Consider the following 27,936-nt stretch of genomic DNA (forward strand, 5'->3'; position numbering starts at 1 on the left):
GAGTGATTCCCAGGGCTGGGGACTCCTGGAGGGTCTCGGGGACTGGGGGAATCCTGACCGCTCCCCGCCCCTCTCGATGGGGAGTTTGCAGGGGAGAGGGGTGCAAAGAGCCGGGCGGCTGCAAGATTTGGGGTGAATCGTTGGAAAGAAGGGAGGGAGGAGCCGGGGTGGGCGGGAAGGCGGGGAGGGGGCGCGGGGGCAGCCCCGGCTCTCGCCGCAGGGTGCGCGGGGCTCCGCCGCGAACGGCTGCGGGGACGATGGAGAACGGCTCGGGAGCCGCGGTGGGCGGCAGCGGCAACCAGAGCCTGGGCAGGATGCCCCGGCAGCCCCTGGAGCTGCAGGTGGTCACCATCCTGCTGGTGCTGCTCATCTGCGGGGTGGGCATCGCGGGCAACGCGATGGTGGTGCTGGTGGTGCTGCGCACCAAGCACATGGTGACCCCCACCAACTGCTACCTGGTGAGCCTGGCGGTGGCAGACCTCATCGTGCTGCTGGCGGCCGGGCTGCCCAACATCTCTGAAGTGGTGGCTTCTTGGGTGTACGGCTACGCCGGCTGCCTCTGCATCACCTACTTGCAGTACCTGGGCATCAACACCTCCGCCTGGTCCATCGCTGCCTTCACGGTGGAGCGGTACATCGCCATCTGCCACGCCATCCAGGCGCAGCTCCTGTGCACCGTGTCCCGCGCCAAGCGCATCATCGCCTCGCTGTGGCTCTTCACCTCCCTGTACTGCCTCGTGTGGTTCTTCCTGGTGGACACGACCCAGGTCACCTTCTCGGATGGGACACAGGTCAGCTGTGGCTACCGGGTCTCCAGAAGCCTTTACCTGCCCATTTACTTCTTGGACTTTGCTGTCTTCTACGTCATCCCACTGGGGCTGGCCACTGTCCTCTACGGCCTCATTGCCCGCATCCTCTTCATGAGCCCCCTGCCCGCCACCCCGCAGCATTCCCGCCTGGCCTCCGTGCACCAGGGCAGCTCCCTCGGGCTCTCCTGCCGGGCCAACAAGGGAGCCCTGAGCTCCCGCAAGCAGGTAGGGGCTCCCCACGGTGCTGGGACACGCTGGGCTGCAGGCAGCACTGTCAGGGGCTCGGGGCTTTGAGGGGCACCCTGGCACGGGACGGGGTGCCACAGTATTTTGCTTCCCTTTGTGGGGGGAGTGGAGAGGGTTGGTTTGCTGCAAAGAAGCCTCCCCCAGGCCCAGCTGGGGTCTGGCAGCACAGATGGGCTTGGTGGAGCAGGACAGGGCTTCAGCACCACTTGGGAGTGGTAGGAGTGCAGCTATGTTTGCTGGCTGATTAATTCCTGATTGCCTCCCCGAGGAGGGGAGGGCTGGGTCACCTTATGCCAGCGAGACTCGCCTCTCAGGCAGGGTCCTGGGCAGGTGACCTCGGATTTAAAGGAGCAAAGGGAAAGGAGAGCTTCCTTCCCTCTGAGCCCAACCTGGGCTGCAGCCCCCCCAGTCCCTGCAGCTGGGGAAGGTACTTGGATGTCACAGTGGTGTGTTTGCCTCTCGGTGATTCCTCTGTCATTCAGCTGCCTGCTCACTGCCCATTTCCTTCTCCTTCCACCTCCTTCTGTCCTCATTCCTCCTCTTTCCCTGTACACATGGACAATCACTGCCTCATGTTCCATCTCTTTGGACAGATCACTATCTAGACATGGGACACTCCTGCCTGCCTGTTCACCGTCCTGCTGTTTGCAGGAGCCCATCCCTTTCTGGATAGGCAGAGACATACTCTGTTTTAAAGGGAAGGGCTGATTCTGGGAGTTTGATTTGAGTCCTTGAGATCATTAGTTCTGTTGTGATGTCCAGACAGCCTAAAACAGGCAAACAGGCCTGCCCTAAAGTCCTTGTGTTTCCCACTCAGTGTCTTGTTGCCTGCCTTGCACAGAAACCTCCATTCCCCAGAAGAGACGAGTCAGAGTCATGGAGGGGAAGCAAACAGCCCACAGAACGTGTATTTCTTCATGCACTTCTAAGTCTTTCCAGTTCAGCTTTTCCTCCCTTTTTCTCCAGCACTGAAAGGTTTAAAGCAAGTGCCAAGTTCTGCAGAAGTATCTGCCTGCTCTCCCAGGGCCACTGGCTGCTGTGGGAGCCTCAGGCAGGGTGTTCAGCAGCGAGGGCTCTTGATACAAGGCAGGTCGATGGATCTCTCCTTCCAGAGCAGCTGCTGGAGGGGCTGCGCCTCTCCCCCCCCAGTGCTGTGCCGTGGAGTGGCTGGGCTGCACAAAGCATGCTCCAGCATCATTAGGACAAGTGGCTGTTGGGGCTGGATGAGGGGCACTCCAGATCCTGGAAACATTTTGTGCTCTTTTTTCCTTTACACTGGGAGTTTACTCGAGATCATCATTACCTCCTGAAATATCTCAGCATGCAGGCTTCTCCTGGATGGCCTGGCATCACAGAGCTGGCATCGTTAGGAATAAAGATGGCAGTGAGTTTTTAAAACCATAAAGCAGTTTTCCAGGGCTTCCTGTAGCTGAGAGTGTGTAGCTCAGCCAGTCCCTCTGACTGGAGTACAGCCTTCTCCCTCTGGCCTCTCTTTATAGAGGAACTGGTTCTTCCAGGTCCCGTGCCCAGAGTCCCCTGGGAGAGGTCCTACAGGGGCTACCTCAGAGGTGCCCATTTTTCTCCCTTGACTCTAAAGAGCCTGGATGGCTGGGGGTGTTTTGCTGTGGCTGTGCTCCTACACAGCCCCAGCACTGCACTGCTTTCAGGGTGTGGAGACGCTGCTCTTCCCTCACTGGTGCCTCGAAAACATTTAAGTCCAGAGCAGGACAACACAAGGTGTAAGTTTTACTGTGTTCGTCACTGATACAAACGCCAGCCACCTCCAAGCACTTATTTCACCTGCTGGGGAGGGACCACTAGAGGGAGTGGGATTCCTAAAAAAAGGATATGCAGCTCAGGATGATGGTGCGGGAACCAGGAGGGGGGACATTGGCTGGGGAGATGAGCTGCCCCTCAGCTTTGGCATAGGGACCCAGGATGTAGTCAGAAGTGTGTACAGCAGATATCCTTGGCCATCTAATAACGCTGGTTCACGTGCTTAAAAGTAGTTTTCAGTTTAATATCAGCTGATCTGGTAAAACATCCCCTTCTGTCTGCAAACCCGTGTCTTGCTTCTATCCACAGCTCATTTACAGCTGTTCCGTGTGCACTGTGTGCAACAGAGTTGTGGCAGAACACTTGGAAAATTGTTGTCCCTGAGCTGGTGCTACCCTGAAAGATGCTTGAAGGCCACAAAACCTAAAACCAAAAGCTTGTGAGATGTGTCTTGCTCTTCTGGATCCAGCCAGCCCTTGTAAAGGCATTGCAAAGCTCTGAAGCTTTTACTGACACCACTTGCACATTCTCTCATATCTTTCCCAAAAGGCAGCAAACTGTGGCAGCAAACAAGCTGGAGTCTTAGCAACAGCCTCAGCACTCATTGTATCACTGTGAGATCTTATTCTGGGAAGTGTCCTCACTTTTCCATTAAACCACTCACAGCAAATCCCTTCTATTTTGGCCTCAGCTTGATAACAGTCCCTTTCTTGTAGGGAAAGTTTTGTTGCCACTACCAACCACCCCCCAGTTTCTACTCACAGCATTACAGGAAGGCATAGTTCCTTGTGAGGAAGTAAAAAAAGCACTCCAAGAAAAGTTGAGAGACTGTAAATGTGATCTATGATTATTTCCATACCGAGAACTGGAGTTATTGCACAACTCCCCCCCTGACGTTTGCAACGCCACTGCCTTGATATGAATGTGGCATCAGTGTTTAGTCATATTTTCCTCCATGGGGACGTGTGTATTTTGTAAGTATTTGTTGCATGAGGATTGTCACCTCCCAGAAATAGCTGTTGAAATTATTAGAATCACTGAGGTTTCGGTACAAACACCCATTTTCCCAAACAAGCTTGTGTCGAGCTGAGGGCAATTACTGCTCACTTCTGAATTCTCAGTTTCTTCTTGTTCCCACTATGTTAATGTAGTACTTCCCCAGTGTGCTGCAAATTAAAATAACCCATGCCAATTAGCTAAGTAACTCCCATATCAGCACAAGGAGGAATTTCTTTAAGACTCCTGACAGTCTCCTCTGCCCCCACGTGTTGCTCTGTATCAGGAGCCTATTTCCTGGAATAATATATCTGATGTAGGAAACCAGGAAACCCTAGGCAGGGAGATGAGATATATCCTATGGCACTCCCAAAACTTAGGTCTCTACTTTTGGACAAGTATTTTCCCCATTGATTTATTGTTAGGCACAACTGTCAACTTTTTTTTTTTCCTGGTACAGAAATTTCTATGATTATCCTAGCCCACTTCCAGGATGGTGGATGGTTCTGAAGCATTTTAGAGGATCTTCAAGGGTAGATGAAAACCTATAATTTAAGGGTTTATTTATGCAAGATTGTTTCCTGAGAAAAATAGTTTCAGAGATGAAGAGCTCCATGGTTTGGGTGCCTATTTTAAAAATGCTTAAAGAGAGATAAAAGCACTGTGTAGACTGAATGAGCTGTCTGCAGCACTTCTCTAGGAGGGAATGTTCTGCCGGAGGTTCAGCATCACCTGACTATGTCTCTTTTTTGCATATCCCCACCGGCAAGGTGACCAAAATGCTGGCTGTGGTGGTGGTGCTCTTCGCCCTGCTGTGGCTGCCTTACCGCACGCTGGTGGTGGTGAACTCCTTCATGGACCCTCCCTACCTGAACACCTGGTTCCTTCTCTTCTGCCGCATGTGCATCTACCTGAACAGCGCCATCAACCCCATCATCTACAACCTCATGTCGCAGAAGTTCAGGGCTGCCTTCAGGAAGCTGTACAAGTGCGAGGAGAAGCGCCCTGAGCCCCCTGCCCCGGCGCCCTACAGCGTCGGGAGGGACTGTTCCCACCCCAGCTCTGAGCACAGTGTCACCCAGCAAGAAGACCTGCACAGGCTCCCTGCCCCTGCAAAGAAGAACAAGCAAATCCTGGGACCCTGAAGCAAATCTTGGGAGCTGTGCGGCTGTGTGGCTGTGTTGGGAAAACGCCAAGGGGAATCGCTTTGGCGCTGCAGCGAGCTGCATTTAACACTTCCCCGGGGCATTTAACAAAGCACATTGTTAAAGTCAAATCGGTTTGCTTTTCCTTCACTCTAATTTATTCTTGTTTGGTGAAGTGTTAGGCGCAGATCAGTGTTTAGCATCTTTAAAGCATCTATTGTAAATACAGCAGGGCAATGCCATTCTGTGTCACATGCAAGTGCAGTTGCTTGTTGAGCTGGGCCAAAGCACTGAAAGGAAACCCAAGAAGAGAAGAACATTCAAGGAAATAAAAAACAACCTCTTCTTGCTGGACCCATTTTCTTAGAGAGTGAGACTCCCCTACCTGAATTTATATGCCTCTGACACAGACACCCTATGGGAGCTGCTTCTCTACAGACCTTATAGAGTTAATGGGGACAATTAGGCACTTCTACATAGTGTCTCCTCTCAGCACAGTCCTCTGGGGAATACACAGCCCTGCTGAGGAGATCAATGCCTTCTGAGATGTGACTACTTCTGATTGTAAAGGGATTCTCTCTGGTGGGGACACCTGCGTTAGGAATAACCAAACTTGGGTGTCATTAACCTCACGTCGTGTCTCTGGAAGCATCACAGTGTTGGTAGCACAGAAACCCAAGGTCCAAACCAGTTGAATTTGTCACAGAAAAATGAACAAACTAATACTGAGTTTTCCCTAAGGTAACAGTAATACTTCCAACATTGTGGTCTAAGTTTCTTTTGGATAATTTTACCTTTCCTGTCCAAATCCCTCTAGTTCTTTCAGTTGGAAACTGCACCCTTGTCCTGAAAGCTTCAATGTGGTGCAGTTGTGTAGTGGAGAGCTCTCCATCCCAGCTACAGCTGCATTTCAATGGCAGGTGAAGAAATTTTCTTATTTCCTGAGAATAATTTGTGAAAGTCCCTCAAGTATTTTCTGGTAAGTGACACAATTTATTGCTGCTGTCATCTTGTGAGCAAAGTGGATATTCATAACCTTCAGCATCCAAGAAACCAACCCAAGAACACTTGACCCAGACTTGCAAGAGACTATCTGGACTAAGAGTAAAATGAAACAGATTACACACGAGCCAAACCCTAAGGATCTTGCCAAGTAAAACAAGTCTCAGCCACCAGTAACCCTCAAGTGACTGCAAAAAATTATTTGAACAGCCAGTGCAGCCTCACTAGTTAACATTGGTTTTCAGCAAACTATAGTGTCAAAAGATCTTAGAATTTTGCATCCACTCAGGAAAAATATCTGTGTGATACATTTAAGAGCATAAGATGTGGGTAACCATTCTGCATCACTTCACTGGGGGAGTCAGGACAAGACCTGAAATTCCCCTGGTGTGTCAGAACTGTCCAGGACCTATTTCATTGTGTGTAGGGTGGTTTTGCTTGTATGATTATTATATTGTGAGTTATTAATTATCTACTTTGCCCCTAAAATTACTGTAGGACGAGGGAAAAGAACATTGTTTTTTGCAATTATTTGAAACACAATGGATTTGGAATTTAAGGATTCATGCCACTTTTGCACTCTTTTGTGTATATTGTGTATATTGGGAATTGAGGCACAGAGTTCTTATTTATTGTTGTTAGGGAAGTTCTGCAGAGACATTTGGGATGGAAGTGTTTTTGCTAACATGGGAGAATTTGCTTGTAACAATATTTTCTCTGGTACAGATTTTGTTTTTTTCCCCTTAGAACAGATTTTTCCTTAGCAGCTCAGAATGAGCCATTGATAAAAGCATCAAACCACAGCAGCAAGGATCAGGGAGGAGGAAGAGGAGGAGAAGGAGGAGGAAGAGGAGCCCTGGGCCATTGCTGGGGCCTCCCTGGGGCCTCAAGCACGGGCAGCATCTCCTCAGGGATGGGCTGTCCTGTGTCCCCCAGCCTGTCACCCTGAAGCTGTGGGTGCAGAGAGCAGCAGGGAGGCCAGCTTTGCCCTGAGGCCATGTGGGAAGAGGATTTACTGTCCGAGCTTGGAAACCCACTTGCATCCTGACCTAAGGCATTTTTCAGGCATGGGATGTGTGTTTGACAGACAGCCTTGATCTCTGCCAACACAAGGAGCAGCTAACTCTGAAGTATCTCCAGCAGGATATTTTCCACCTCCTCATCACATTTCCAGTCTTCACTGTTCCCATTTATGTTTTTTCCCCCCGGAGAGAGACATTCTAAAAGCGCTATTCTCTTAATTAAATTTCAGCCTCAGGCCAACAGTTAATTGATAGTTCTGAAATTTCTGTTCAACATACTTAGGATTCAATTAAAACCCAGTTCTGTTCTCCCCCTTCTGCCCTTAGCTGCCAAGTACAGCATGACCCTGTGTTATTTTTTGAGAAGTAATTGGCAGATAAACTCCCCTGGCACCACGAGTTCTCCGGCAAACGCACCAGAGCGTTAAACTCTGTAGATGAGGAATGAGTTCCTGCTCTTTCCCCCTGCATGTATTCTGACACTTTAGGAGGAGCTGAGAGAGTTTTAGCTGGAAGTGGAGGCAGAAGGTCAGCACTCAGCTTGCTAAAGAGATGCTGGCTAAGAGGACAGGCAGCTACGTGCTGCTGGGAAATAAATCACTAGCAGAAAGGAATTAAAAGAATTAACTCACCACTGTAACTTCCTCTGGATATCCAGGGTCTGAATTCCTTGTAAGAAGTCAAAGAGCTCCCCTCAGGCTTCAGCCTTCAGCCTGCATTACCTTGTACCTTGCAACATCCCACCCTGCTCGTGAAGTCTGAAGCTGTATTTTACCCTCAGCATTTATTTGTCTCAGTGGCATGAGTGTAGGCTGTGAGTTTATAAATATGCCATCAAATAAAGAATCTATTGCTCCCAAATAATCTACCACATTGAAGCTGCTCCTCAGGTTAATCTAACCTGCTACATTCCTAATTAAAGCTCATTATTTCTAACCCCTGCCCTTCCAGTGCCTGTTAACCTGCTTAAACACAGTCTGGTTTCTTCAATTACAAACAAATAAGTCCCCTGGCAGGAGAGGAGGGACCTGGTGCTGCTGCAGAGCCTTGGGGAGAGGGGAAGAATTTGTGAGCAGTGCAAAGAGGAGGATGGAGGAGGCAGAGCCTTGGGGAAGGGTTGCTGGGAGAGGGGTGAGTAAGGTTTCTGGGCCTGAAGGACCACAGGTTGGCTGAAGCTCCTCGCATTTCTCAGGGACTTTCAGTCTAGGAGACACCACATCCAGCATGTTTACCTGAATCTGGCTGGTCCCAGGGACAGAGCCCACACAGTAAGTGCCTTTACACAGTACATGGGACCTCAGCAAGGGTTATGTGCTCCTGCAAATTAACACAAAAGGTTAAATAACTTATCAAAATCTTTAAGCCCAGTCAGATTGTCTTCTCACCTTGTCTTTTTGAGTGGTGGAATATTGGGAAAATTGGGCATCTATGCCAGCCTGTGCCAGAGGAGAGCATGGCCATGCTGATGGCTCTCTGGGAGAGCCTCTCCCCTACAACACTGGCCAGCACTCCAGAAGCCAGCCTGCCCCAGGGCCACGTTAGGAAGTGACCCACAAAACACCAGCAGTTCCCTTAACAAGGGACAAAAAGGCCATGAGGGTTCCCAGCACCTCCCTGCAACCAGAGCAGGCTTCGAGCACAGTACAGAGATCAAATAGTGGTACCTTTAAATGAATAATACTCAGGTCACTGAAGAGGATGCTGAGCAATTCCTTAATTTTTTCAGAGCCACAAGAAAGTGTGGACCACACATTAGGGAAGGGACTGGAAACAGCACCTCTTCAATCTGGTCTGGCCCCCGGCTGCTTCTTTGAGCTAATTAGTTCAAGCAGGCCACAATTAAAGAGATGCTGTTAAAGCTGGGGGATAGTCCTACAGCGGTATTAATGTATTCACTCAGCAGTTATTTATTTTGCACTTCATGTGCACTTCAAGGCTTCTGGAGGGCTCTTTGGCCAGCGTTGCCCCCGAACCTGCCTGCTCTCTGCACGGGCTCAGGGGTTGCTTCTCAGGACTCCTCAAACCAAGGTATCTGTTCCAGGAGCAGACTGGGACACTCAGCAGATCAAAGCTTGTCAGTCCTGCAGGACTGACTTTTACTGAAATACCCTCAGTTCAGCAGTTAACTAGCCCTGCACATTTCTGCCCTGACAGTGTCTAAATGCAGGCTCCAGTGGGAGGGCATTGCCTGTGCCCCAAATCCCGGGTGCTTTCCCAGCTATTGCCCGAGGGAGGGAACGTGACTGTAACACCACAGGGTCCCTCTGACATGGGTGTCATGTCACAGAAGTATTAAGGACAATCTGTTTTATAATTGCTGAATTTTCTTTAATAACCACCTTATGAATTGGGCTCTGAGTGTGCTGTTTCTATAGAGACAGGGGATGCTGTGACTGCACTGGTGGCCCCTCACTGCTCCTCCAATAGGGAATGAATGCCTGAAGCCACAAGCTGGGAAGCTTTTAAAAGCTTTTTCCTCTCGGGGGGGGGGAAGGTCCTAGGGTCATCCTGGTGATAACATGATTTTGAGGGCCCACGGTGCTCCCAGGCTGGCTGATCCTCTCTGCCCTTGTGGGCACGGTGTGAGTGGCTGCTCGGAGGAAATAAAATAAAAGCAACTTTTTCCAGCTGTGCAGTGCCAGTATTTCTGGCAGAAGAGAAGAGGAGAGAGTGGCCACTGTGGGGCCCCTTGATGCCATCCCCAAGCTGGGCATGGCATGCCCTTGGCTTTCAGAGCAGGCTGGGGCCAGGCATGGGAAAACACTTCACTGGAGTTGCTGATGGTGTCTGTTACTGCTCCTGGGACTCACACTGGCTTCCTCCAGGAAGGGTCCTGAAGCAAAGGCAGTGGTGTGGAGCCAGCCCCATTCCTGGCTCCTAGGCCAGAAAGGAGCACAGGAACCCCTCTGCACGTTCTCCCTGCACCTTCTCCCTGCCAGGGCCACCCTTACCCCAGCTCTGGCCCTTCCTCTTGTCAGGAAGGCCAATAGAAAAGGTTGCTCCTGAGAGCCTTGATGCCCTGCAAGGACAGTGGAGCTGTCTCCAGGGCACCTGGGCAGGTCACTCTCAAAGGACACTGGGGCTCAGATTGCACCTTCCCTCCCGCCAGTGGAGGGCAAGGCTGCTGCCCTTCGACACAGGATCAGGCCAGTGCCTTTAGCCAAGTTCTCACATATCAGACACCTCCCTGCCCACCCCTGGGGACACTCGGATGGACACAGTGGGGGGGACACTACCCCTGAAATCAGCAGCTATTGAGCCACAGACCCCAGCACTGTTCCCCCTACCCTGAGGAAGGTGCAGGCTTCTTGTTCTGCCTTTATTAATACTTTTAAAGCAATATGTCATTGCTTTAGCAACCGACCCACCTCCCTGCTGTCTCTGCCACACATGGGCCAAAGACCTGCTCCATTCATCAGCCTGAGATTTATGAGGTGCACAGGGCTCCAGTTACCCTGCTGTCCCCAACTGATGAATGAGATGCGGCTGGTTCCTCGCATACCAGAAGCAAAACAAGCCCAGAGGAGAGTAAAGCCATCGTTTCATCAAACTCATCTCCTTAAGTCTCTACCAAGGCATGAAATCTTCTGCCACAAGACTCCTTGCACTGAACAAAGCCAAGGGTGGCACTCCTGCCTGTGAAGACTGAGCCTGCATCCCGCCAGCCTCTCTGCACAGCCCAGCTTTGCTCATGTGAGACACTCCAGAAATAGAAAAGGGATTGAAGGTTTCAGCTACTCTGGATTCCTCAGGCCCCGGGGCTCTGCTGCCCTAGGCTGGTGCTGGGCTCTGCTCTTCCATCCTCCCCCATAAATCACCCATCTGCCATCTCCCTGCCCCTCGTGTCTGGCTTTCCTCTCACTTGGGTTGTTTCAAGAGGCTGAGTGAGAGGACAGGTCACAGGCAAAGGAGAATCACTCCTGCCCAAACCCAGGAGGAATGTGGCACTGGAGGAGCAGCCAGTGACGCACAGCTTGGAGGAAACTTGGCAGCAGCCCTGGGGTCGGGAGGCAGCAAAGGGACCTGTCAGCCGCCGCCTGCGTTGCCTGGGCAGGCTTCGGGCCAGTGTTCTGCCTTTCCTCCCGGCCCAGGGCAACCTCTGCCAGAGGCCAGCAGGATGGTGGCACACAGAGTGTGCTCAGGGAGCAGGGGGTGTCCTCAGACTGCTGCCACCAAACTCCTAAAGAGCAGTAAGTGAAAACAGCTCTCCTTGCAAAGTACCCCCAGTCAATAAAAGAATGCAAGATTTTGAAAAGGGACAACTGGGGAAAAGCTGAAAAACATCCAGGTGCTGCCAGTGAAATTCTGCAACGCTCTCTCCTTTAAGACCGGAGTGAATGTGTCAACACGGGAAGAAACCTGTGGATTCCCCTGCAAAGATCCATGTGGATAAAGTGAGCAGATAACTGTTTATTATTGCACGTAATCCAGCAGAACAACCGACAGAAAACTCTGGACAGTAGTACACAGATTGTAGTAAACAGCTTGCAAAATCTGTGATGAAGGTATTTTTGTGTGAAGAGCGAAAGGTATCTGCATCTTTGTAAGACCTGAAAAGTATAACACAATATCCTAGTCAGTTTTGAAAGCATGCAGTTTGAGGTAAATCTGGTATTTTGCATCTAAGAAAATGAAACCCCTAAGGGGCTCTCTCTCTATGTATATATATCCATATCTCAGTGCAATATGGATACAGTTATATGTCACATAAAAGCAAATCTACCACCTTTTCTCAGAAGGTTACTAGGAGGAAAGCACATTAATGAGTGCATATCACATGCATAAAAAATTGAGGGGAGGGGGAATTACCTTAGCACTCTTGAAAAAGATCCATTTTTGTGCTTAGTGATAAGTAAAAGCCCCTCAGGTCTCTGGATGGAAATTCTCTTGGTGGTGAATAAAAGCAGCTGGCATATTGAAACTGCAGAGCTGGCAAGTGAATGACAGCAAACTGAGATAAAACGTCAAAGGCAGCAGAGCCTGGGGTTTGCAATACATTTATACTTAAGAAAAGGAAAAAAATAAAAGAGAAAAGAAGCAAATTGCTACTAAACTACGCTCTGTGGAAGTGTAGATGATGCTGCACAGCTTTCTCAGGACTGGTACAGCCACATGGCTTTTAGGGATCACATTCACTTCTCCCACAGTTAACACCACGTATTTGCTACTGTGGCAAAGTTCCTGAGCTGAATAAGGTTAAAAAATAAAATTGGTTCACAAAGAAAAGTACTGAATTATTCTCACTCTCTTATGCCATAGCTAGAGTAGATAAATTAGGCAGGTTTTGCCCTGTGTCTCCAGTCAGTGTAAACCCCTGCGTGTCTGCCACCCCATCTCTGAAATCCTTCCAGATTGACCTTTGGAGCAGACTGGGCATCTGTTTTTTTCCTTAACCATCATTTCCCCATTTCTTCCAGTCCAACAAGGTTTTCCCACCCAGTCCTGTGCTGTGGGACTTCAGGATACACAGAGGTGCACAACCAACTATAAATAACATCTCCGATTATCTTAAAAAGGGATAGAAAATACACATTGCTCTTAAAAGAAAGAAGAAACATGTCCAAGCACTCAGCCTCACACTAAACTGTAACTTCATCTGTGCTGACTTTCCAAGCTCGCACTGCTAAAGATCAGAGCAGATCATGGTGGAAAAATCTCCTTTCAAAGGTCACTCCCTGTCGCAGCTTTGGGAAAATCGGTGCAAACCGCCCAGGCCTCAGCCTCGCACACAACAGCTGGAACTGCCCCACTGTACTCTGCCCCTGCTGAAAGCCTGGCTGCTGCGTATTTCTGAGCCCAACACCCAAATACACTGGAGTCACTCGTGTCTCTGCACCTCTTTTCTTTCAGGAATAAGGTAACCTCTCCCACGACAGCCACCCTGCATCCTCTGGCTGGAAAGTCTGTTCGCTCCATGCAGTGAGAGCCCAGGAGCCCCCCTGCAGCTCAAGGGGAGGAACCTGCAGGCATACAGAGGTATTTTCAGCAAGTACCTCCTTTTTACTGTAACTTGCAACATTTTCATAGAAAAAAGGGGGTAAAGGGACAAATTCAGCACACCTGTTTCCTTTTCCCGTTACAGCGGGAAGCCACCCACTGCAAGACGCTTCTGTGCAGAGCGCTGTTGGTGGCAGGAGAACACTTGGACGGTGCCTGGTCCCAAAACAGGCACCATCTCCACCCACAGCACCCCCACATGCACCAACAGCCTTGGATCCACCAGTCCCTCACACCCCACCCCGTGGCCCCGCCCGCGATGCGTCAGCCAGCATGGGCAGGACTCGGGTTACACTTCAACAAGCCCAATTTCAACTTGCTCCCCCTCTCAGTCCTCCATAAGTGGAAAATGACTCCAGGTGACGGGGGGAAAGGAAAGACTTTTTGTTCATCCCTTTGGATGACTTCCAAGCACGGAGGGTGACATCGTCCACCCCTGGCCATGGCGCGGCTCTCAGGAGTCATTCTGGTTGCTGTGTATCGCTTCAGCTCCACGCCATGGGTGATAACCTTTGGAAAATCTCTGACACCAAGTCAACCAAGGGAGTTACAAAACACGTCAGTGTGCACGCATGAGACCTTCTCACTCGTTTTCCTACTGCTACAGATAAATCCCTCATCCCCGGCGTGGCAGGACAGTTGATGGCTTTGGTGAGAATAATTTAAGGCAACTGCTATTTTATACAAAGAAGGGAAGGAGACCACAGTGCAGAAATCCTGGCTTTTCCTTGGTAGATTGCAGAGGCCAGCCCCAGCCTGGGAGCAGGAGACTGAACTGATCTTCAGGTGCTCTCGTTTAAGGTTGATGTTTGCAACCTTGGGATCTCAAGTCCTCCTCTTAGGTGTTTCCGGGTGGCTGAGCTTTAATCCCCACCAAGGTCTGAGGTCTCCATCAGCAGCAACGCCTGTCCCAGACACAGATCAACACGAGAGTCAAGGGGGAGCAAGACACACAACCAACATGTAACTGCAGTTGTCTGCAAGGCTTTCACCTGCATGGTCTGAATGGGGACTAATAACACAACACAAAGCAGTGTCCAGCAGAGCAGTTTCATCCCCCAGTAGGCCCCAGGAAGGTAGCCCAACACCCTCACAGGGGCTTGGGAGGTGCCTCTTTGTGTTATGTTTACATGAGGCTCAAGGGTCAGGTTCAGCCTTGATGGCAGATTTTTTTGAACTATTTGAGCTCAAGGTGAGAGAAATCTTGTTCAAGCCCAGGACACATTCCTGTTTGTAGGAATCCCACAGACAGGAGAAACCTCAAAAAATTTTACTGCCACCAAATCCATATTCAAACCCTCATCCCAATTCAAGCTCCAGTTTAACCTTAGTCTGACAGACATCTTGGCTCATATTTACCTTTAGTAAAACAATCACGTAACAGCGGCTGCAGAACTTGCACTGGTGCAATTAAACTGCAAATTTCAGTTTCATATTTTCTATGAAAAATGAGAACCAACCACTGAAGTTACTCCACAAACCACTGTTGGAACAAACAAGGGGTAACTGAGAATCTCAATGCTTAATGCAAGGTAATTGCTTTATTGAATAAGTGCCCCTGCATTTTCATCACATGGGCATCTATCAGTGAATGATTTGCATGGATGGTAAAGCGAGTCAACCCTAAAACATCCAGTGAGGTCTACAAGTGAGGGTAAAATCTCATTCCTCTTCTTACCTTGTCCAAGAGGCTCATCATGTCAAAAAATGTACAAATAGGATGGCCAGACCAATGTTCAGTAAGATGACCATGCAGATCACGATTGTGTTAGGTCCCTGAAGGAAAAACCCAAAACAGAGTATTACACACCACAGCTCCAGCAGAGACAGATGCAGCTTGATTCTGCTGTTCAAAAATACTACAATCACCCCCTCCTGACACGCTGAAATCTGGCACTTAACAACCAGCCTGAATTTCAACCTAAGGGAACATTTATCAATCCCTATTCCTACTTTTTCCCTGCAAACTCCTTAGAAGGAGGCTGAATCAGGCTTTTTCTGAGGCTAAATCAGTTTAAAGGAGACCCCAACCACAGGCACATGAACTGCTGAGCCCATGTCAAGCTGCTCCTCCCAACTCCTTTCTGCACCCCCTAGGCCCACGTTTGTAAAGTTGCCATTTTTAAGATGAATGAAAGCACCCATATGAGATTCTCGTAATGCTTTAATTTCAGACTGAAATATTTCCAAGCTGGGCTTTTCTAAAGTCACATCGGAACCATTCATGTCCAAAGGGCTGCAAGATGAGACTCAGTGGTCTAATAAAATGTCTGGATTTCCAGCTGTATTTGCTAACAGCAAAATTGAATTTCAGTGAGTGTATTTTAAACCTGGGAAATCAGCTGGTGATTTGACACCACCGTTCAGCTCACCAGGTGCCCCTACAGCAAAAAAGTAAATGTAACAGATAAAAGAGAAACACACTAGGTTTTTTCCCTGCTTTTTTTCCCCCAATATTCAGATCAATGTTGGCTGGTAAAGTGGTGGGAAAAGGGGAGAAAAGTCTAAAACATGATTTGGAAGATGTCTGTTTTCCCCAGATTTTGAAATAGGGATGTGTCTGAAAGCATATCTGCTCTGGTGCAGAGAGGAGGTCAAAACAGGAGGGTTATGAATGCCAGCCCCAGCATCTGGAGCAGGGCAGGCTGGGACAGCGGCAGGATGGGGAACACCAAGGCTCTGCTCCAGCGAGCTCTGGCATTCCAAAAGGAGCCTCTGGGCACTGCTGGGGGCCCGCTGCAGGCTCAAGCCTGTGGGCTCTGCATCTCTATGGGTCCTGTCGGACCCCCTGGGAACAATAAATGAAAGGCCAAGGTAGTTTCCTGGGGGACTCCCAGGGCTGCTCCACTTCACCTCTTCGCACTCCTCCACCTTCTGTGCTGCCACCACCGCCGCCGCCACCGGGGTCGGGCTCCGCTTGGCCCCTGCCTTGGGCTCCGTCCACCCTGGTGCCCTGGCCTCAGTCTTCCTGTCGGCCGTGGGCTCAGCCCGGCCCGTGGGCCTGCGCTCGGGGCTGTGGCGCTGCTGCAGCTCCTTGGGCCGGGGCGACTCTGGCTTGGCCTCTGCCACGGCCGCCAGCTTCTCCTCCCGCTCCTGCAGCGGGGCAGGGGTGCCCCCTCGGCGCTGAGGGTCCCCCCGGGGCTCCGGGGAGGGTGGCTCGTGCTCGGGGAACTGCTCCTCCTCATAGTCCGTGGCGGGGGTGACCGGGGAGGTGCGGACGGCGTAGCTGTGGTAGCCCTTGAAGAGCTCGACGTCGGGCTCGAGCGCCATGCGCTGCAGCGGCCCAATCTCCATCTGCTCAGCAGGGCGGGCCCGGCCCCGCGAGGCCGGACGGGCCTCACCCTCGGGGGGCGCGGGGCTCCCACCCGCCTGGCCGCCCGCCTCGGCCCAGCTGCCCGGATGGAGGGCACCATCCTGCTGGGGAGCCGCCTTGGCGCGCTTGGCCTCGGGAGGGGTGGCGGCGGGGCTGGGGGCCGGGCTGGTGCGGCGCGGCGGCTCCTCGGGCTCGTGGAGCTGGGGGCTCTCGGGCGGTGTGGGGGGCGGCGGGGCACCCTCGGGCCGCGGCGCCTCCTCCTCCATGTTGGCCGTGTGCTCTGCGTTCTCGATGATCTCCTGCAGCAGCTTCCGCTTCTGGTACTCGGGGCCTGCGGAGAGAGGGGTTGGTGTGAGGAGTCTCCCCAGGGCTGGGGGACGGCACCATCGCGGCTTCGGCAGCTGCGCCCCCTGCCCTGATGGATTTGGGGATCGCTGTGCAAGTGTCCGGGTTGGAGGGTGTGAGAAGGACACAGATAAGAGCCTGCTGCCAGGAGGGATTTCCTCCAGGAGCAGCCAGAGGCCCCAAGGCCCATCGTGTGCTGCCTGGTTGGGAAGAGCCAAGCCGGAAGGAGCAGGTGGAGAGCTGCAGATGAGGGTAAAGAAACAATGAAAATCTGCAGCCCAGCTTGTTGTGGTCACACAGATGGGTCATGCTGGGGCTAAAGAGGATACCTGGTACCATCACATGAGCTGACTCAGGGTTTCGTTCTGGCCTCATCTCTCATGCTGACTTATGAGTTCCTAGCAATGTTGCCTCACTTCAATTATTCACTTATCATTAAATCTTTACTTCTTATTAACCCATTAAATCTTTACTTCTTATTAACCCTAGGCCTTGTCTGCACAGGAAATTGCAGCCCAGCCTGGGTCTGGAGAAGTCAGCCAGAGCCTGACACTGAAGATATCTATCATAGTGCATGTCTGGCTGACCAAAATCCACCACTAAGCAACTGGGAATATCTTGTGGAATAACAACCCTGCACAGTGCTCTGTATGCTGGGACATGTGCTGGGATAGGGGTCCTTGCACATCACCATGATGATCATAGCAAGTGAGAACAAGAAGAGCATCATGCCCTTTATGGGCAGTGCAAGGTCACAAAGCATCTGGTTAGAAAGCCAAGCGCCTGCTTTGCCCTTATTCTGCTGAACCTCAGTGATGCTGAGGGGTGCAGACCTACAGGGCTTGTCTGTGCTCCTGAACAACACAGATCCTGGAGCTGCACCACCCCTGGCTGCCTCAAGACCCCTCCCCTTGTCTCCTCCACCCAAGAACTGATGCAGACTTAAGGCTGGTTGGGAAATTTGGCTTGGTGCTCCTTTCTCTCTAATAAATCAGTGGTATGATTTGCACACTGCTACCTTTTCCTCTGCTTGGAGGGGCAGTGGGGAGAAGGAGGGCACTGATTTTAGCTGCTCTGCCCTGCCTGCCCACTCCTGTCAATCAGCAGGTGACCCATTCAGGGCCATTTATTTCTGGCTACCAGTGAGTTATTTGGAAGCCGTTTCAACAGTTGTTCAGACTCTTCAAAATAGGCTGCCTGCAGCTCCAGGCTCCTTGCTCTCTCCTGCTGCTTTCTTGTCTTCCTGAATAATTCACACCAAAAAAACCCCAAACCAACTGCCTGGAGAGCACCACACTCACCTCCTCACTTTCATCTCCCAGCATAACATTTCAGGAAGGGCTTTGGCTTACATCTCTGTCCTCGAAGCTATTAGGGATGATACCCTAACTGAAATCCGGGGCTCAATACTTATTAGAGATAGGAGGCTTGCTGAGCAGGATTGTCTGTGCCAGACACAGCAGGGTCTATCTGCCAGGATAGCAGGGAGAAACACAGCTACAAAACACTACAGGGCTCTCTTAGCTCTGTGACCAGCAGCTCCCAGTCCTAGTAAAATCCAAGGGTGGACTTTTGTCTGTTTGTTCCTGGATGGTGCAGCCGTGCAAGAAGAGGCATCTGCCCTTGTTGTGCACTTAGGAATTTAGAGATGTAAAAGAATCGTGGAAGAACAACATGCATCAGCAGCTTACAAGGCCTGGAGAGAGGGAGTCCAGGACCCAAGTGAGGTCCTACATAACAGCAACATCCAGTATCTGAGGAGCCAGAAGTGGAGGTCAGGCTGCCTCGAGCATTTTACAGAGACCATTTCAATTGTCTCATTCAATCAACATGGGTGGAAAAAATAATCCAGCTGGATGTCCAAAACCTCCCATTGGGAATTCCAGTTTCCTTTGCCTCTGTGCTATAAATACCCCAGTGTGCAAAGAGTGAATGTGGAGCTGTGAGTGGCAGCTGGGGGGGCTTATGTGAGGATCAAGCAATGGTTAGCCATTGTTAAATGAAGTGCCACACGCTGGCTCATGCCCATGCCCGGGTGCTGTGGTGTTTCCCCACTCAAAGCAGCTCTGACAGGCCTTGCTGGAACAGGCAGCCCTCCAGCACAGTGTCTCCCCAGCTGGTAGGTGCAGAGCAAGGTGGGAGTACAGGGGATTTAGGCAAATCTGTCAGCATGACTCTCCCCAGCCAAGTGCTGGTTGTGAGCTGTTCCCCCTGTTCCCCCTGTTCTCCCTGTTCCCCCTGTGCTGGGGTGTAGTACGGGAGATGCAGAGACACCAAAATCAGAACAGGAGTAGGTGTCAGGTTTTGCTGAGCAGGAGTCAACCTTTGGCTTCTAACCCCAGTTCTGCTGCTATGATAATCCCTTGTGATCCTGCCTCAGCAGCCATGGGGCACTCATTGCAGGCAACAAAGCCAGATAATAAGAAAGATGGGATGCAAATGTAGGCACTTGGAATCTTATTTTCTGCTCTGTTACCACCTTCCCTCTCTAGAAAGGAAAGTTTTCCAGGAAGGGCTAACTCAGTCTAGGGAAAGGTAATGGCATTCACAATGCTGCTTCTAATATTACACTTCCTATCTACTAATCCTCAGTGCTTGGTCTCACAGAAGGAACCTCCCAAGTGCTTTCCCAGCCAAATAATCAGCAATGATGGTAACGAATAAATAGTGAATCAGGGAAATAGTATTTTGCATTAACTGCTTTCTTATAGGATATTACAGCCCCTAATTAGCAGAGTCTGATTGTGCCCTTATGCATTGTGGGGTCCCACAGGATATGGGCTTGGGAGGTAATGTGCAAAGCTGTTCCAAGAAAAAGCCACAAGGGATATATCTACAGGAGTGCTGCAAATAGTCCCAAGCTTGCTGCCTGTCCTGCCTGGAGTTCTGAGGGCTTCGGTGTGTGGAAAAACATGGGGAGAGGTTGAGGGACTGTGGGATTTTCCTCCAGTCTATGGTAACACAGTGGGTAAAACAGTGGTGTAAGGAGAGCAGCAAAACAGCCAGGGCAGGGGGCTGGCTGAAACTGAGCAAAAGAGGATTTAGGACAGACAGGAGGGTAACTTGTAGAGTTATAAAGTGGGTAAAATATTTGAACAGATTCCCCAAGGAAATTGCAAAACCCCTCTTAGAAGATGCCTCTGATCCTACCTGGCTGGTAGAAGTCTGGGGAGAGCTCCCTGGCCATCATTCTGGCTATGCCCGACTCGTTGTTGGCTGCCTGAGCTGCCTGCTCAGACCCCTCAGCCTTGGCTTTGGCGTGAGCCGTCCTGTGGAGAGAAGAGGGGACAACAGTGAGCACCCTCTGAGCCAAGGCTGTCCCAGCTCGAGCAGCAAACCCTGTCCAGCATCAAAAACAAACCAGCCCATCTGGTATAATAGCACTCAGCATTTGCCCAGGTGACCCCAAACCTGACAGCCAAGGAGAAAAGACCAGATTTTCAAGAAGGAAGGGGCCCAGCTGCTCAGAGAGAAGGTGGGAAGGTTGCATGTAGCTGCACAAGGGCACAGGGCAGGTGTGTTTGCAAATGTGAGCATGTTCTTGTGTTGCAGTGAAGCAGCAGGTGCTGCTTGTTGCTGTGCTGCTCAGAGGAATGCCCAAAGCATCACACAGGCATCTTTGGAGCATAAAGGGGACAATATGTGGTGGCTGAACTCTGCTGTGCTCTCACCAGCCCTGAGCTGCTGCACCTCACCAGAGGCAGCGTGTCCCTGCCCCACACACCCCTAAGACAGGTTTTACCCCAAATGTCTCTCCTGTAGCTCTCCAGCAAACACCACACATTGTCCAGGGGCTCCTTTACTCACCACAGCCCATGGGGCTGCTCTCACCAGTGTAGGAAAGACAGAGCTATTGCCTCTGTCTCATCTTGGCTCCCTGAGTCCTCTCCACTTCTTTCCAGCACATCTTCTCCTTGCTTCATAGGGCTACAGGGCTATGGGAGTTATTTTACTGGCCAGCTGTCATATTCCTCACATGCCTCACGCTCGGAGCCCTGTGATCTTTTTGCTAAAAGCAGGGTGGCTTTACAGCCCAGCTGCTCAGTCTGGGAAGGAGCTGACTTCAAACAGCAAAGTTGCACCTTAAAAATAAGGGTGGGTGAAGCACCAAATATTCATCTGCTTTGTTCCACCTGGGGCTTACCAAGAGCTGCCTTCCCCATGCTCTGACTGTCAGGTTTGCCAAGGCTGCCCATAGCTCCCATTTTACATACAAACCCACATATTTTTGTGGGGACAGTTAAGATAAGGAGTTAGCATTCCTCAAACACCAATTCACCCCGAATCACAACCTTTAACGTGAACTTAGGGTGTCTGATGAGCCCTTTTCAGATTCAGGTTGGCATCTGGTCATGTTTTAGGATAAAAAAAAAGGAGGAAAGATGCACTTCTCATCCCGGCAGTGAAAATGCTCCAGAGGAATTTTTGGACGGTTAGTCGTGAAATCAGGATTAATTCTTTCCCATTAAACTGAGATGCAGTAGGCAGACAAGACTAGCTGTAGTCAGAATACTCAACAGGTGCAATGAGAAAGTGATAGAAATGCTGTTCTGAGAGCCTTGGAAGGGAGAAGATACACACATATGCCATTCTGAGTAGCTGCAAAGAAAGAACTAAATGTGAGACATCAATCCCAACTGACACAGGCAAGAGTGTGACTTGACAGGGAGCTGAAAACACTGTTCAGGGCCCTGCAATAGAGGAGAGGGTGTGGAGCTGCTGTGGCTCAGCCTATCCCTCCCTGGGATGACATCCCACTCCTCTGGAACCATGATTCACCTCGCTGCCCACACTCATATGTTATCTCCCCGCTTCCTCTGCAGGCTGAGCTGCCTGGGATTGCAGTCATTCTTGGTCTTTTTATCCAAAATTATTACAGCTCTTGACAAACTCAGAGACCAGACATGATGAGGCAGAAAACAGCATTTTTAAGCTGCTGCTCACAAGCAGGGGGTCTGAGCCAGCTCCAGACAGAGAGAGCACCTCCTTTTTTGGTAGCGTATAATCAGCGTGATTAATTCCACTATAATCTGGCAGGGGCCAAGGGGGATATCTCTGTGCTCTCCGTGCCTGGGGGATCAGAGTGGGCTGGGCACACTGTGCCTGGGGCACACAGCCTGCCTGGTGCTGGCCCCTGGGAACAGCCTTGCAAAGGGGGATCCAGCTCTTCATCCCGCCAGCATGGGCTCCAGCCCCTGGCTTTGTCCTGCTGCTTTGTCCTGCTGCTTTTGGAGGATAAGACTCACCACAAGAGATAAAATTCTCCCTTTCAGTTGCTTGCTGAGCTGGGAGGATGCTGCCCTGACCAATTCCCAGCCAGACAATCAGCCAGCTGGCCCCAGCTGGAGGAGCAGCAGACAGCTCCTGACAAGTGCTTTCCTCAAAGTGGCTCCCAAAAAAGTCATCTGGAAGTGGACTAGACGTGGAGTCTGCTCTCACTAGTAAGGACAGAGCTGGACTCCACGTGTCACCCAGCGGGTGCAGGTGGCTCCCACATGCTCAGCTCTCTCCCAGCATCTCGGAAAAACACAAGAGAACAGCCTGGGGGTGTTGGAGTTACAAGGTAGCTCCCAGTTATGCTTTTCTCCTGGTGGAGATTTCCTTTCCTCCAGAGGAGCTGCTGGATGCTACTTGGCTGCTGTGTGGGGCTTGAGTACTGCAATTCCTGCAGATGGCAAGACCAAGGAGATGTCAGCCTGGGTTGCAGAGCCTGCAGTGAGACCCTGGGGGAAATGAGGAGCTGAGCCACCACGGCCCCAAAGCTAGAAGGGCTCTGTCATGAGCCCTCCTGGGCACAGAGGGGTGTCCAGCTTGGGCACCTCTCAAGCTCCACACAGGAGCGGTGGCAAGAAGCTGAGCAACACAACTTTGGGATCCTGCATTGCCCAGGGACTGCAAGCTGCATGGCAGCTTTGCCCAGCTCTCTGGCTCTGCAGGACACATTTGACCTCTGCTCCTGTCTCCTTGCTCACAAAGTCATCCAGAAGTGTTTGATTTGGAGTGACTATGGTCAGCACAGCTGCAATTTCAAATCTGACACCTCCAGCAGCCCACGTGTTGTCCCTGTTGGCATCCCAGGAGAGCGCTGCTCTCCCAGACAGCAGGGATGCTGATGCCCCACGCTGGGTCCCTCCACTGCTGAGATAATTTATTATGGCAGCAGCTAGGTGATGAACATTTGGCTTTCATGGTTTCTTAAGTACATCTCCCCTGGCTGTGCCACACATCCCTGGGGCACCAAGTGAAGGCAGAGCTGCTGCAACCCTCCAAAAACCCACGCCGAGGGTTTAGTAGCACTGTGACAAAGCCCAGCCCGGAGGAAAGGGCTCATCTATAACAATAACATCTAATTGGGCCTCGAGTATTCCTGAATTTATTATTTATCCTCATGGCTGGCAGTCCCTGGGAGCTCAATGCAGAGAAGGAAAACCTGGCTCTGGCAGCAAAGAAGGAGACAAATACCAGCTGCCCTGGGAGAGCCCAGTGCATGCAGCCCATGGCACAACAGCCTGTCCCAGCCCAAGCCTGGGGTCTGCCAGGAGCAGGAGTTAAGGAAAGAAAAAGCCCAGGGAGGTTTGAGGGTGTCAGGAAGGTGATTTTTGAACCTCGGACGTGAAACATGTAAAGAGAAAAATTTCTTCCGAGGTTAAAATCTTCTGAAAAAGCTGAATCAGCTTTCGCAAAATGGAAATGCCAGCCTTTTATTATCTGAATGTAAATTTGATGTTTTTCAGGCAGCAATTTAATCAGGGCCAAACTTTTTTATTTACTGCTTGTTGTGCTGTCAGCTCCCGGCACCTCTGCAGAAAGCAGCCCCTGCAGAAACCAGCAGAGGAGAAAGTTTTGAGATGGAGGAGGTCAGGGGGAAACTGAAACACAGTCCCACGGGTTTTAGAGGAGCCAGCAGCAGAATTCAAAACCCCTTTTCAAGGCAGTGCTGGAAAATGAGCCACAAACACTAAACACATCCAAGTGGGGGTATAAACACAAAGAGGGGCCTTTACAAACCCACGTCCCAGCCGAAGCAGTGCCTCTGGGATGAACACTTCCCAGCTGCACCCTGAGCCACCTCCCTGGGCAGTGCTGTTAAAAATATCTCCAGTGAATTCTTTGCAAGGAGGAGCAGCAGCCCCATGCTGAGCTGAGGGGAGGTATGTGGGCAATGTCTGCAGCCCCTGTCCCAGCCCTGCTGCCGCTGCCTCCCGGCTGGCTCCCAGCAGGATGGGAGGGTTAAATGCATCTGTTGTTTTATTTGCTCCTCTGGCACGGCTCTAGTGCTCTAATCGTTTTTGTACTAGTGCAGGACAGAGAACCACTCCTGTCCTTCCTGGCCATCTCCCAGAAACACTGCCTGAATCATTCCTCGGGCTGCTGCTGAAATCCCTGTGGACACACGAGCCACAGCCGAGCACCGTGCGAACAGGTGAGCCCAAAGCCCAGCCAGCATGCCCAGCTCTTTGGACAGTTTATGCTCTTTTGCACATCCACGTTGGATTAGACTGCAAATGAGATTGGAATTAGCAGAGAATACTGCAAATACCAGGTGGGGTTGGGGTGCCTGCAGGTGCAGCAATGACCTTGCTGCTAGAAATAGGGCAAGAGCTCAGCTCTCTGCCCAAGCTATTCCCATTTGTTTATTGAGGGAATGACAGACCTGTCTAGAACTGTCCTTCCTTCTCCAGGGTCTCCCTCCTCCCATTGATACAGCAAACCCTGAGCAAGGATCAACTGAACACCTTCTCCAACCCAACCCATTCTATGATTCTTGCCACTCCTGGTATTATGAGCTGTCAAAAAGACAACAAAACAAATGTAATTCATCAGTCAGCTCTGGGAAGGGAGACTTCTGCTGACTTCTCCACTCCCAGCCAAATCCCCGCTCCAGCATCCAGCAGGAATCATTTTGTCCTTCTGAAGAAACTTGAGATAACAGTTTGTCTTGGCAGGAATGTTTGCAGCACTCAGAAGGGATAGAGGGAAAGCTGCAGAAGTGTTTTTGCTGATGGCAACGTGGTCCTTTCTGTCTTCACGATCATAAAGGGTGAGAGAGCACAGACCTGACCAGCACACACCTGTGCTGAGGCTGGGACTGGATGATCTTTAAAGCTCCCTTCCAATGCAGACAATTCTGTGATTCTACATCCTGACCAGGACAGAACTTTATGGCTTCTCCATTTTCCACACTGTCTTTGGACTTGTGTCACCTCTAGGGCTGGGGCATCCCTTTCTTCCTGCTTAGTCCCAATCCATCTCCTTTGTGTCTCTCCCTCTGCATGCATGCAGACACCTGCAAAATTCTGCTACCCTCATTCACCTGTAACCAGCCCATGGGACTGAATTTCCCTTTTCAGTCCACCTCTCATGCCACTTTCCCTACCTTCAGTCAAACCCATCTGTGTGTCCCACCCCATGGGTGTCCTGCCCTGACAGACAGCTGGACTGTTCATCCTCCTTTTGCTCTTTTTGCTCCATTCCTCACATGCAGTACCCACTCAGCTTGGACTCTGACATCCCTGGGATGCATGAGCCTTTGCTTCTTTATAATATGGACTCTTCAAGGGGCTATCTAATAATGTGTGAAATAAGCATAAATCAACACAATTTGCTTCCTGAAGAAAACACCTCCATACTACTGCAACAGAAGTATAAAAAAAGAAGTCATCCTGACCTTGCAGAGCAGCTCAGAGGTGCCCCAGGCTTTTCACTTTTGGTACCAGTACTTTCATAGAAGTGGTGGCACTTTGTACATGCCCAGGCTACTTAGCTGGATAAATCAGACCTTTTCTCCCTCCTTCCACAGAAAGGGCACAGCCAGGCCATTCAGCCAGGAGAAGAGCATCCTTTTCTGTGCAATGCTTCTGGATCACAGGCCTGGCAGAGCTCCCTGCCACCTAACGAGCTCAGCACGCATTAGCCTTTATGATTACTTGGTGAATTTTTTAAATGCCGAAACGTTATCCTTAGCTCTAAATAGCTCCGGGCCACTTGCATCTTTCACCGAGGAATACTTCCCCTTGGAACAGTTAAAGTGATATTAATCTTAGAGCAGACAGATCTGCAGCTGTCTTCAATAAGATGACAACCTACACACCCCAACCCCGCGTGTGGGAGGTTTGCCCAGTTAATCTCTGCCACCCCGAGTGCCCCGTGAGTGAGCGGCACTGGGTGGCCAGCGGCCCTTGGGGCTGGGCTGTGCCAGCCTGCATGGGAGCCCACGGGGCTGTGAGGAGCTGGGGGCACTGGCACAGAGCACAGCTGCTCTCTGTTCACCCCACAGCCCTGGGATGCCAGGCGGCAGCTGCCTGGAGCCAGCTCTAAATGGAGCAGAACAAGCCAGAGCCTGCCAGCTTCAGGGGACCAGGGACACTGCCCTGGCCTCAGACAGGCAGGACAGGCAGCTCCTCGCTCTGTTGGAGCCTTCCTGCCAGCACAGCCAGGCTCAGAGCAGCTCGTAACAGCATCCACAGAGATATCTTTGGGAAAAAGAGGGATTTGCTGCTGCCAGCTGGACCTCTTCCTCCTACCTCTGGATTTCAGGTCTGCTGTCCTCCCTCCTGCCCTGGGTGCAGATGGAATGGATCTCCCAGAGCAGCACAGCCTTGGGGCTGTGCCCAAATGCCACTGATTTATCCCAGCTTCCAACCACTCCATTACCAAAGGGGCTCAGCTCTGGGGACCCTGATTTAATTGGGCACCACTGCAAGATGAAAGCAGCCGGGTTATCCTGCTGACAGCACACCAAAACATCTTCACAGCACATGTGCAATCAGGATCTTCCAGCCTTTCCATCCCCTGTGTGCTCCTGCCTCCCTGCCTGTACCTGCACTGCTCCCTGCCCTGCCCTCAGAATTCCCACTTCCAAGAAAACATCAGGGATGCAGCAGCCATTTGTTTCAAGGGAACCCAACCTCACCCAGGAGCTCCTGCCGAGGCCCAGGCTCTGCCAAACAGATGGATCCATAAGCTGAGCATGTTTTACTCGACTGCCAGGTCCACCAGAGCTAAAATGGGTCAGAAAGTCTGTGTTTTCACTCTAAGATTGCTGGTTTTCTTCAACAGAAAGTTTTAGCAACTTCTAATTCAAATGTTTTCCAGATTTCAGCAATCCAAACCAAAAGAGTGAGGAACTGCTGTATCTGTTTTGTGGGGTTTTTCCCCAGTCAATAAATAAATAAATAAATAAATTTATTTTTTTTTTTAATTTCTTAAAATGTTGCATTTGGCCAAAACCCAAATTATTTATCAAAATTTAGGGTAGAAGCCTTTTTCTTCCAGCCCTCTGGGTCTCTTGAGTAGACATTCACAAATCTGAGGTCTCAGAGAAAGAAGAGAGGGAGCTGGAAGGTGTGAGGGCAGCCAGCCCGTGGCCTGGGCTGCAGCACCCACAGCTCCCAGGCACCTGCACCCAAGGCTGCTGAGGGAACCCAGGTAGATGGGACACCAGGTCCCTCCTGGTGGCCACTGAAGGCTCATCAGGCTTTGCAGGAGCAAAATGAAAAAACTTGGGACTCAGAAAGCCAAAGGGTTCTGGCTCAGCACCAGGATAAGCTGAAAAAATTGCTCCTCCTCCAGGAGGAGGGAGGGTTTCTTTATCACTGGCTTTCTATTTTAATTGGACATTTTACTGAAATATTGTTTCTTTTTCAAGATAAGCCTGTTTCACATTCCACTGAGATGATGATAACCTCTGACCAAAGCCTGATTGAATCTGATGATTTTAAAGCCCGGCTCCCTGCCAGCTGATTCCAAGCATTTGGATGGGGGTCAGAGCCTTCCCACTCCACGCAGCACCAGATCAACTGAACGAGAAGCCATCATTTTCCACAGTCATTTTTGCAGATTAAAGTCCCACTTCATTTTTCCCTTTCTGTGTGTGTGTAAGGTGTTGAGATAAGGATTTCCCACAAGGTCGGATTGAACAGCCCATTAATTCCACTTTCCCTGCCTGGCTTGGTATCAGAGTCATACCCATCCCTGGGGCTGGCATCTTGCCAGCCCAACTCTGCTCCTCTTGAGGGGATCCCTGCAAGCCACAGCCTCGCCTGCTCCAACCCCGATAACCCGGGAAGCCCTGGAGAAAGCAGTTTGCTGCCCAGCAGATGCTTCCTCCTTGGAGCTACTGAAAGTGCACGTTCCCTCTTACCCTAATAGGGCATGAAAGTGCCTGAGGAAATTCTTGTGAGGCGGGTGGAAAACAGATAAAGCTCCTCTGGAGAAGCATCTCGGCATAAGGAGCATGGTGGGCCAAAAATGTGTCAGTGCTGGAACTGCAGCCAGCCCAGGCT

General features: G+C 50.9%; 2 protein-coding genes across 3 annotated transcripts in view; one reads left to right on the forward strand and one right to left on the reverse strand.

Moving 5' to 3' along the window:
- Positions 1-237: 237 nt before the first annotated feature.
- On the forward strand, positions 238-8,356 carry LOC114001074 (thyrotropin-releasing hormone receptor-like). Its single transcript, XM_027745940.2, has 2 exons — positions 238-1,034; positions 4,598-8,356. The coding sequence occupies exons 1-2, from the start codon at positions 258-260 to the stop codon at positions 4,970-4,972; spliced, it is 1,152 nt and encodes a 383-aa protein (XP_027601741.1). The 5' UTR covers positions 238-257; the 3' UTR covers positions 4,973-8,356.
- Positions 8,357-11,072: 2,716 nt separating this feature from the next.
- Positions 11,073-27,936, reverse strand: part of JPH2 (junctophilin 2) — a 30,311-nt gene continuing 13,447 nt past the window's right edge. The window contains exons 3-6 of one of the 2 annotated variants that reach the window (XM_027745903.2): positions 19,802-19,920; positions 15,847-16,637; positions 14,672-14,769; positions 11,073-13,898 (exon numbers count right to left, since the gene is read on the reverse strand). In XM_027745903.2, the coding sequence (XP_027601704.1) occupies positions 14,689-14,769; positions 15,847-16,637; positions 19,802-19,920 (991 nt within the window). In that variant the 3' untranslated portion in view covers positions 11,073-13,898; positions 14,672-14,688. Of the gene's footprint in view, positions 14,433-14,671; positions 14,770-15,846; positions 16,638-19,801; positions 19,921-27,936 lie in introns of both variants that reach the window. The other variant, XM_039383070.1, reaches the window with a different exon arrangement.

This window comes from Pipra filicauda, unplaced genomic scaffold, assembly GCF_003945595.2.
Source record: "Pipra filicauda isolate LSUMZ 115617 unplaced genomic scaffold, ASM394559v2 scaffold299_size895176_pilon, whole genome shotgun sequence".
NCBI lineage: Eukaryota > Metazoa > Chordata > Aves > Passeriformes > Pipridae > Pipra > Pipra filicauda.